Source organism: Sceloporus occidentalis, unplaced genomic scaffold, assembly GCF_023333645.1.
Source record: "Sceloporus occidentalis isolate IW3139 unplaced genomic scaffold, rSceOcc1.0.p SCAF_377, whole genome shotgun sequence".
Taxonomy (NCBI): domain Eukaryota; kingdom Metazoa; phylum Chordata; class Lepidosauria; order Squamata; family Phrynosomatidae; genus Sceloporus; species Sceloporus occidentalis.
Window position 1 is genome coordinate 36012 of NW_028317357.1, and position 11461 is coordinate 47472.

Sequence of the window (11461 nt, forward strand, 5' to 3'; positions counted from 1 at the left end):
CTCCTATCAGCAGAAATTCTTGCCGTTGAGGTTTTTTTTTTTCCGGCTTTAACCTGTTTGGACTCACAGGGGAAGGAAACGGAATTTAAGGCAGTAAACACTTTGTACTGTGATCCTCACCCCTGGGAAAAAGGGGTTAACAGAATACACATCGGGATGGGAGGGGGCATCATATGTGCTATAACTGTCTGCCGGGGGTCCTGCCGTCAGAAGCACACGAGCTGCATGTATGCAGGTAGCATGTTGCTCTGTCTTGGATGGCTGTTGATTGTCATTGTCACCAACGTGCCGGTATTTGCCTCTTCTAGGAACCTAAAATTTGTCACTGTGGTAAGTGGAATGACTATTAAAAGCACGGATCATATGTACAGAAAACAAAAGATTTCAAATAATCTCTAAAATAGTCTTTTTTTAATAAAAAATTATCGTCCTTTGTGACTTTGCTTCTGCAGAGGTTTTAGACAAAGGTCGGCTAGTGAATATATAGCCCCTACCCAAAGTGTATCGTCAAAGAGAACCCCGATTTTACCTAAGACTATTGTTTTCAATTTTTTTATTGTTCGTTATTAAAATCAGCTTTTATTTTTTAAGAGGTTAAAAATGATAAAAATCTGATTTTTTTTATGAAATCTGTCATTTTTAAATGTTTTATTATATTATAATAATATAATATTTATTTTAACATAATAATAATAATAATAATATAGGTTAAGTAGAATTTTTTTTCCGTGATAATTTTTTCCTTTAATAATTCATTCATCGGTCATCAATATTAAATATGATATAAAAACTGTAAATTAATATATATTAATTTAATAAAGCGGTGGCTAAAGACGCTAAATAGCTAATTAATTAAAATTCCAGAAATAAAAGTAATGCTTCCGATTGTCATACTCAATAAAGTTCTCTAATATTTGAAGGGGTAATATTAGAAATGTTTTTGTAAATATTTATTATTTTGTACATTTTTTGTAATATTGTAACAGTTTTTTTATTGTAATTCCTTTTTTTAGGCACAGTTAGGATCATTCTGAAAGTGTAGTTCTAAATTGAGCGTGAGTGTTATACATGCGGTGCGTAACCAAAAATCTTTTAGGTGGTAGGTCCATCTTATACCTTGATGTATAAATTGATGGAGAGCTGAAGTTGTGGCAGAAGAATGTACATGGTTATGCCGTTTCAGATCTTCCGACATGGAGACAGGGCCCCCATCGATACGTACCCAACAGATCCTTACAAGGAAACAATTTGGGAAAGTGGATTGCAACAGTTAACCAAGGTAAGAATACAATTATAGGGGAACGTGTGGCCGCCTATGTTCAGTTGGCGTCTACACATGCGTCAATTGGCGGCCTCTGGCCCTAAAGTGCCATTCTGAAGTCAGGATGGAGATAGACCTCTTGTTCTCAGGATCTGCATGATCAGCCACCCCTCAAGCTGTCTCTTTCCTGTTGGTAAGTTGCTGATTGCCGTTGATTGGTTCAGGCAGTCTCTGTAGGGGTGGAGTGAGAAGATGGGAGAGAACTTCAGGACAGTAAAGTGGTTGGGTAATGCTGACTCTGCCAATGGCTGCTGCTCCAAGAACTAGCTCCAAAATGAGTTACCCTCGTTGACAGGCTACCATGATAATGATAAAGACTATATAGGCTACCACTTGGCTCTTCGCCGGGTTCCGTGCTGATCTGACAAGTTCTGCCACGTTCTAGCTTTCTCTTCTCGTCGCTAGGAGGGTGTGAGGCAGCAGCATGCTTTGGGACAATATCTGAGGAAGAGATACGAACATTTCTTGAGCCCGACCTACAGCAGACGCGAGGTAAATAATCAAATATGTCCATTTTCTGCTTCCTTCCAAATGTTTTCAAGCAGTAGATCACCGACACCACTTAAATCACTGTTTGTGCAACATATTTTGTCTGACAATCAATAACTACTTAATTGTTAACTTGTTACAATCACCCTCGGGTTAGTGCTGCCCACGAACCACGTTATTTGGTTGAATATCGAAAGGTTGAACCATGAGAAATGGTGGAAACAGGAGCCATGGCCTGCTTTATAAGGCTTATTACTACTAAAATGTGTGAGATATAATTAAGACATCGCTCACTAATTAACCTTAGTAATTGATTGACTGCGTCTTAAATGAATTAGCTCCGAGCAATCACGTTCTTCATTTTTCTGGGGTGCCCAGATCATCTTGGAATCTTGATTTTCACGCTTTTGAGTAGCTTAGGACCTGCTGATTTATGTTACTTTATCTCCCGTGAGTTCAGATATATGTGCGTAGCACGGACTATGACCGGACCCTAATGAGTGCTCAGGCAAATCTGGCAGGACTCTTTCCTCCTCAAAGTTCTCAGCTATGGAATCCAGACCTGCGGTGGCAACCAATCCCCGTTCATACGGTGCCCGTCGCCCAAGATCGGGTAAGTTCTATCATTTGAGGGCTTTCAAGGGAACAATTACTCCCAGTCTGAACTCTTACAGCTACTACCAGAAGCTTTTTGGATTTTAATTGCAACTCCAGATATGGCCACCAGAAGGTCCAGAATAACAAGGGCTGTATACCAAGTATATCCCGGGCCCCTATAGGACGTAACTCAAGCTCTGTTTATATTAAATGATTTATGCGCTAGAAATTTATAATTTATTGTATTTCAGCTCTTGAAATTCCCTTCGAAGGATTGTCCCCGATACTATGAGCTGATGAAGGAGACCTTTCAACAACCCGATTATCAGAACCAGATAAGGAGCTGGAAGGTGATACTTTTTTTTTTTTAAATACCACATATGCACTTTACAGCGTACAATAACTGAGCGTCACCTTATATTCATGCCCAGGAACTCTCTGGGTTTGACCCACAGTCTCGGAGTGAAGCCCCGAACTCCCAGGTCCCCGGGTCAGTTTGTTCTTTCTCTAGACAGGGGGGGGCGAGATTTGGTCACGCCCATTCCCTGCCCATTTTCTGCCTATTCTCAGCCCACTCCCTACCCGTCAAAGGCCATCTGGGTCTAGTCCTGCCCTCATATCAAGTCGGTCCCGCCCCTTCATGAAACCCCTCCCCTAAAGAGCCTAACCTGTTCTTATATGGCACCATTTTCCACGTATAGATAACTTTATCAGAATCCCCTCTGTAACTTTCTTCTGTTTCCTCTCTTCTCAGCCAGCACTCGCTCAACATTTCCAGGGGGTCTAATGAAGCCCTCTACATGCATGCTCATGGAGCTTCCATTCCTGAGATTTGTAGCCCCCACCACTCTCTAATGTAAGGGAACCTGGTGGCAGAACCATAGGCAGCTTCCTCGATGGCTTACATGGTAGAGCCTGCCCTGCCAAAAAAACCACCTTCTTGCCACTTCTTAATACCCCGCCTAGGCTTTCTCTAAATGCTCCTTTGTACCCAGAACTTCACGGAGCGTCTAGCAAATTACACCGGATACAACACAGAGCACACGAGCACCCACCGGGTCTGGAAGGTCTACGATACACTTTTCTGCCAGGTGAGATGTCGTCAACGGATCGTGCCGAGGTTAATGAAACCCCTGTGAGCCGTACTGACTGTGACCTTGTGTTCCCTTCTCCTGAGTGTAGGGTTTCTATATGAAGCATTAAGCTAACAGGGTAAACCTCAGCATCCTAGCGTGTCAAAGAGGCATTCATAATGACGGCCATTGGGTTCATTGCTGAAACCAACCACCCGAGAGACTCACCCAGAGACGCACTATTACCAGTCTGCATCACTGATTGGTTGACCAATAGGTGGACTGTCCCTTTAAATTGTTTGCACAGGGAAACAGCATTTATTTATTTAAAGGTCCCCTCGTGGAAGCGGAGATTGGCAGCGCCAGTATGATATGATCACTTCCCTATACTGAAGTTCTCTCCCTTCTCTTCCTCGACCCTCACAAAGGCTGCTAATAATCTTATTGCTGCTTATATTTCAGAAATCCCACAACTATACCTTACCCCCGTGGGCCACTCCGGACGTGCTTCAAACGCTGGAAGAAATCACTGCTTTTGATATTAAATCCCACGTAGAGCTCCACAGATCCAATGAAAAGGCTCGACTTACAGGGGGTGAGCTATTTGTGACGTACCGTGTCTCTAAAAGGGACCTACAACTAAAATGCTTTTTTATTTATACTCTTTTTAGTATAGCTTTTAGTGCGAGAGCCTTAGTGTACAATGGGCCAGTATAGATCTAGGAACGACTCCCTCCACCCCATAGAGGAGGGTGGAACTGCGATGGAGGAGGTGGCCGAAGGGGCGTGGTTATATGTGAGTGGGTGGAGTATGGGGCTGAGAGTGGGCGTAATCAGACGGGGTGTGGGTGGAACTAACGTCACTCCCTATTATAAGTGGTAGGAAGGGGAAGTGGGTGGGGAGTGAGGTTTGAGCCAACTCTGCCCCAGTGACCTGAAGTTTCTCTGCAGTGACCTGGAGACCCTGAGAAGCAGAACTTAACCCGGAGTCTCCAGGAAAAACCCAGAGAGTCCCCAGATACCAAATCCTCTGAGGGGCCCTCATTGTTCTAAGGGGGCTCCCTAGAACAATAGGGGGCCCTAAGCAGCTGCTTCATCTGTTTATACAGCAGCCCCTGCCACTCCCTCCCCACCCAACGATCAAAGGCTACCCAGAGGTTCCCTAATCCCTGCCATACCCAGAACCTTCGGGGCAGATTCCAGGAAAGTGTATTTCTAAAATAACATTTCACAGAATTGTCTCAGAAAACCCGTAGATAACATTAACCCTTAGATCCCCGGTTTACAGCTTATTTTCCATGGCTTAACTGGTGCTTGGCTTGTCCTTTCACTGAGTAATGAAACCGTCTTTCCTCTAATACTGATCCGCGGCGATAACGCCGGTCAACGACCCAATGATCTAATTATCTGATTATGCAGTAAACACAATACACAGCGTTACCAGGAATTAATAGATATGGAATATCCGATGGGTATTTAAAGGGACGCTGCGCCAAAAAAAACAAATCAACGAAGGAACTCAAAAGATAGAAAAATATAATAATGACCGAGTGGAATTCTGTAACATTGCATAATTCCATAAAATAATTATTCCCAGGAAAAAAAGGAGGAAAAACATGACGATTTTGGACTACAATGAAAAAAATAGTGACTTTAATGAAAAAAATATATACAATATAATTCAGCTGGTACTGTATACAAATTAATAGACGCGTGGTGTTTGCTTACGTAGGGATCCTGGTGGATGCGATAATCAGGAACTTCTCAGACGCGATCAAGAAATCATCTCCTCTAAAAATGGTGATGTACTCAGCGGTGAGTGCGACTGATCAGAAGTGCTACCTCTTATGGGGCCGATGTAGAAATCGATGTCACGTCGGCTGTCAATATCTCAGAGACCCCTTCTTCAAATGGAAATCCAAGATTCTATCATTAGGTCCTCACACTCCTATGAACATCTTCTCTTTACTTGCCAAACATGCTTCACAGGAATGATCAGGATCAGATACTTTGTTGCCAAACACAGAAACCATTTATTGACTTTGGTTTCTTTCTTCACCATATAATGGACAACCCTTTAACCTCTTTCTTTGCAGCATGACAGCACCCTCATAGCCTTACAAGCTGCCCTGAAGGTATATAATGGGATCCATCCACCGTACGCATCCTGTCACATCTTTGAGTTTCACGCGGAGAGCGATGGGTGAGTTAGTATCTCTTTAATTGCATGACCTCCTCTCCTTTATGCTCAGAAGTCAAGGATATCGCACGGAAGGCTTAGAAGACCTCCTCCATCGCTTTAGTTTTAATAACCCATTAAAAGATTACCGCTCAGCTGCCTAGTTTTTGTTGGGCAATCCCTTCGCATGTTGGCAGAGGACATAAGCAAGACCCTTTCCTTCACTCTCATCACAACTGGACTGTTTTTCTACTTTACAACCATTCACTCAACTATCTCCACTTCATGTTTCCCAACACATTCTCCGTGGCAGCCTCTTTTCCTCCATCTCTGCCCTTGTAGAGTGGACCCGTCCAAGGCTCCCTTTAGCGGGTGCCATGTTGAGTGAAGAACGTAAGGTTCTCTAATTGCCCCCTTAAAATCCCATGTGCATTGTTGCCTTTTTCTCTAGATCACTTCTCGTTCTTCTTGTCTCATTGCGCAATCCCTCACATCTGGTGCAGTGCGTCAGCGCGACGTCTACCCCTAGACACGGTGTCTGGCCAGTCACTTCCCATTCCCCGGCCACGCAGAGACGGCATGGGCCCGAAAGATATAAATACCACCCCTTGGGAAATCATATGATAACCGAACAGAATCGCTGAAGTCAGCTGCTCATCACAAATAAGCGGATACTGCGAGCTTCTTGTTTGACACTTAAAAAAAAAACATTTTCTTTAAATAAGAGTATTGTTTTTTAATTATCCAATTAGCTGAAAAATAAGCAACTTATAATCGACAATTAACCGTGCCTTTACTAATAAAATGAACACGTGGCTTGTCTTTTGCCTTAGTAGCCGTTGTATATACATAATCTTTTAATGTATTCATGTTGGGAGCGCTAACAGGCCAGTAAACATATAATTTTGGCTTTTTTTTTTATCAAAGCTAAAGTTTACAATTAAGAGGAATTTTCAGAAAACAAGGAAATATTGAGATTTCTGCCGCTACACCTTGTTTTTATCGGCTGACAGCTCACTAGATTCAGACGCCCGTTAGAGCCAATCAGAGGATCAGACAAGGTTCCTAACAAGCTTGGGATATACTGTAGCAGCTATGGTTGTCCGTGACTAGATTGCTGCCTGCAAACAAGCGAGCATTGTTGGTTGCGCTAAGAAAGCAGCGTGTAACTTCTGAAGTGCAAGCTACTTTCCAAAAAATTCTGGGGCATCAGAAAAACTTTGGAAGCCAGAGTTATATTTTAAGTTTACTTGTAATTTGAGTAAGTTGCTCGTAGGCCGTGAAATGAGTCTGCTAGGCGTAAAAGCATTTGGAGTTGGCTAGATGCTGACGGCTATTATAAGTACATATACATTTTATCTTCTTAGCACCCACAGCGTCCGCATGTACTATAAGAACGACTCCAGCAGAGAACCTTATGAGCTGGTGCTGCCAGGCTGCGCCTCTCCCTGCCCATTAATGAGCTTCGCCCAGCTGACGGCACCGATCACCCCACAGGACTGGGCGACAGAATGCTGGTCGGAGGACCGCAGCCAGAAAACAGGTACTGGGGACCGCAGTTTAACTAATCAGTAAACGCAGAGCGTGCGGAGTAACGTGGGAAATAATAGTTATCGGAAATCAAAACCAAGAGCCATCGCTAGAACGGTATTTTTTTCCTGGTACCGGCAACAGGTAGATCGTCGCTTGCCATGCAGTAATTTTTTCATTATAGAAAGACTCTAGCACTAGCCAGCTGTAATTCGTGGTGCCCATGGAAGCATTATTAGTCTTCAGTGCCGGACCCCAGAACTTTTGTGTTGATCTTTGATAAAAGCTGGTAGTTATTAGTGTGATTTTATCTGCAGATGTCACCACGTTGGCTTTAGCCATCACCGTCGCGATTCTTGGACTTGCGCTGGGAACAGTGCTGATTTGGATCTGGAGGTCACGTCCCAAACCATGGCACGGGCACTAGCCTTTTAACCCCTTAGCCAGAGAAGTCATCAGTCTCCACCCTGACTCACTGATCGATCCATTTTCATGCCAAATACCAGAATATAAACCCCCCCCCCCCCACCAAAAGACTCCATATAATGATAGTAGGCAGCATTACATTTAATGGGTCAGTCTAGAGACCCGACGAGGACCGCTGTCTGTCCACGAGAACCCCCTAATCGAAAAGACTTAGCTAAGCAAAGCACCAACCGAAGTGAAACCTTACTGAAAACAAAAACCAGCCAGAGACAAAGTATCGTTATTTCACCGTCTTTATTAATTCTCCAGCAACTGCCGATCCGTCAACCTGCAAGAGAACAAAAGATTATAATCCAAAACTGCACGCTTATAGCCGAATCAGCTTATTTTAACACAAATAAGTAACGTATCTAGTTTTTTTATATTTAAATTTTAGTTGGCATCATGGATACCTATCTAAGAACTGCCCCTTTACAAAACTTGGACCTTAATGGGTGCAATTGTATTTCTTAAGTTAATCACACCCTTGAAAGGCATGTTGAAGACAGAAATGTCTTGGTTTTGAAGTTGCCCGTTCTGTTAGCGCGCCCTCCATCACGGGTCCGTGCGGCTAGGGCTGGTGGACCAACCTATCCAGATTAATTGAATTAACTCTCCAAAATCCCAGGTGTGCTACGTGTGGTTACCCCGCGGCCCGCGTACGGTGTTTCCTGCCCCTCAGGCCCGCTGCATGTCAGGACAGCGGGTGCACAGTTCTCACTCAGCGGTTTCAGAGCCCAGTGCTCACATCATAGGGGCTATTTTAAGGCAATATCATAGAAAAGTGAGAATATGCCATACCTGTCTGGTCACCACAGGAAGCCACGTTCCGTTCCAGCACGAGGTCCTGTAAGATAATAAAACGTGTTCCATTTACAAGGACCCAACGTAGCAACGTTACTCAAACAAGCAGAAAGCTCTCTAGCTGCCTGTACGTCCGGCTGCTTTCACGCCCGTCTCTTGTCCCTCAGGACCTCTGCATGTCAGTACAGAGGGGCACAGTTGTCTCTCACACGCTTTCGGAGCCCAGTGCTAACATCACAGGGATAGGAGATACCGTTACGCACGCCAACACCCAGCATCAGAGTCCTGATATAGTAGTTAATACTGGATCCTTATGTGGGGTGGGGATCTGCCAATGGCCAGTACCACACTGACAACTAATCCGGTATAAACTCACCTTTAACTAAAGGGGCTCTGTTAGTTATCGGCATGGATCGCTGCACTGAATCGCAGTCCAGTGGCCAGCTAAGTATAAGCTCTGTGGGTCACATTACTCAGAATGTGCTTCCATCATAGGATGTCACAAAAAAACCCCGAAAATTACCCCCAGATCTCCTGGCAGCCCTATAAAAGGGGATTTTAATTATAATTATCCTGTAATTCACTTTTATTGCCACATGGCTTAAGATGCTTTAGGTGTCACAGATTTTTAACTAAACTACTAGGGGTTGTAAAAGTTATTAAAAAGTAACCTGATCACCACAGCAGCCAATGAGAGCTACATGCCAACTGTAGCACCCCACTTGTTGCTATGGGGATAAGACCACTTACTTGCACCAGAATCCCTTCTGATAAAAGATCCCAATTTTTTACTTTGAGAGAAAGAGAATCTTAACACAAAGATATAAAGAATGACAGCTCAGGCTCCAGCATACCTGCTACATCAGTGACCGGGCACAGCGCTTCAACGTGACCCCAAGGATCTCCAGGAACAGCGCTCAGCTAATAAAACCCCGAGAACCGGGGGGCATCGCTTTCTATCAACTCGGGCTCTCCTCCCGTCATCTGCCGGAGACCAGCGGCCTCACCCTGCAGGGCCCAGCATGGAAGGCCTAGCGTACCGCGCGCTCATGCCCTCTTCCATGCCTGTGCCGCCTCGCTTCCGGAGACAAAGAGATCCACGCGCCCCGCTGTGCGATTTAAATAGTCCGGCGTGAGGACCTCCGAGGGCTGCCCGAACAACTGCCTGTTCACTCTGCACATGGTATTCTGAATAGTTAATACACAGAGTCCTAGGGGTTAATATAATTACCGTATTATTATAATTACCCCAGTGTAAAATATCATTAATATTATTATTATTACAATTGATAATAATTTATCCTAGTGTTAAATATAATAATTATAATTTATAATAATTTATCCTAGTGTTAATTATTATTATTATTGTTATTATTATGCTAGTGTTAAATATAATTATTATTGTAATTGAAAACATTGTATCCAAGTGTTAAGTATAATATTTCTTATAATTATCCTAGTGTTACATATAATAATTATAATTGATAATAATTTATCCTAGTGTTAAATATAAAAATTATAATTTATAATAATTTATCCTGGTGTTAATTATTATTATTATTGTTATTATTATGCTAGTGTTAAATATAATTATTATTATAATTGAAAACATTGTATCCAAGTGTTAAGTATAATATTTCTTGTAATTATCCTAGTGTTAAATATAATAATTATAATTTATAATAATTTATCCTAGTGTTAGGCATAATTATTATTATAATTATCCTAGTGGTAAATATAAATTCACACATAAATAATAGTAGTGGCTGTTTATACATAAGGGGAACTATAACTCCCATCATTCTCTCCGCCTAGAGGCTGGGATTCACTGGGACTTTAAATGTGTCTTTGTGATCTAACGTATATATTTATGTAAAATTGGATTTTATTTAGACGGTTACATTTATAAATCCATTTCCTGCTGTTTCTATACACATTATCGGCATACCTGGGAACTTGGCCCGGAGAACGAAGCTCAACAAATCCTCTGGGTCGCGGGGCTGACACCGAGTCATGTAGTGGCGTTGCGGCACGCCCAACTTCTCGCCCACTTCCCCTCCAAAAATGGGCAGCTTTCTGTGGGACCACCCGTCCACGTCAACAGACCGACCATCAATGGACTGACCACCAACGCCAGCGGACCGACAACCAACAAAGGGACTGCCTATTCGCTTCCCAAATATTTAGGGCCCTGGGTAGCCGGAGCCTGGATGTTCCAAGGTATGGCCACTGTCCCACTTTTGTGGGCATCGAGGGTCATAGACAAGTTGGGGAGATCCTCTGGTCTCTCCTGACCGGATTTCTGATGTCATTTTATCTCCTGTACTCCCATGTTTTCCCACTAGGTGGCGATGGACAGTAGAGAATGAATCTCGTTACGTTTTAATCCGTTATAACGTTCCGTGGCGTCCGTTTTAGGAGCCAAAGACGAAAAGTTGAGAGCTGATGGTTGGAAGAGGCACAAAATCCAGTAATTTCCAGGAAACGGTTTCCTCTTGTCACCAAGTACAGTTACTTTCGCAATTGTGTATCATACAATATAGTCCACTTTATTTATAGTGCCAACATAGTCTGCGGTGCTGTATAACACATCACACAAGTAGTTTGGGGACACTGGACATATTGGAGCAACGGCTGAGGAGGTCCTGGCTCGTAGAACATACAATCCATTTAGTCAGCCTTAACCTATGGAGGGTAGACTGTGCAATGGGACCCAAAGGTCCGATAACTACGTGTCCCGGGTGCCTCCCATCCTGGTGGTCTCGTGAAAGAGAGCGTCTTCGTTGGCCCATTGTAGCAGTAGACTTTGTTAGGCACATTCACAGTTAACGAAGCCAAAGTTTTAGCAGCTTCGTACAAAAATAACCCACATGAGATCTCGACAAGCCCCTTGAAAGCGGGATGATGGAGCCGGCCGAGCCTTGGGCAGGGCAGGGTGCATTTTATTCTTAGCTCTCGCAGCTGTCGCATGGAATGCGGTGAGCGCAGGCACAACGGTTCTTA

General features: G+C 43.4%; 1 protein-coding gene and 2 non-coding genes across 3 annotated transcripts; 1 reads left to right on the forward strand and 2 right to left on the reverse strand.

The window, feature by feature from the left end:
• The first annotated feature begins 240 nt into the window (after positions 1-240).
• On the forward strand, positions 241-7234 carry LOC149273410 (testicular acid phosphatase homolog). The gene is made up of 10 exons (XM_089506334.1): positions 241-330; positions 1184-1279; positions 1727-1813; positions 2271-2423; positions 2659-2757; positions 3403-3498; positions 3943-4075; positions 5213-5295; positions 5577-5683; positions 7027-7234. The coding sequence occupies exons 1-10, from the start codon at positions 241-243 to the stop codon at positions 7232-7234; spliced, it is 1152 nt and encodes a 383-aa protein (XP_089362460.1).
• A 1091-nt stretch (positions 7235-8325) lies between these two features.
• Positions 8326-8415, reverse strand: LOC149273411 (small nucleolar RNA SNORD88). Its single transcript, XR_016279467.1, has one exon. It is a non-coding gene; the product is annotated as a small nucleolar RNA SNORD88 (small nucleolar RNA).
• Positions 8416-8614: 199 nt separating this feature from the next.
• LOC149273412 (small nucleolar RNA SNORD88) lies at positions 8615-8704 on the reverse strand. The gene has a single exon (XR_016279468.1). It is a non-coding gene; the product is annotated as a small nucleolar RNA SNORD88 (small nucleolar RNA).
• Between the last annotated feature and the right edge of the window lie 2757 nt (positions 8705-11461).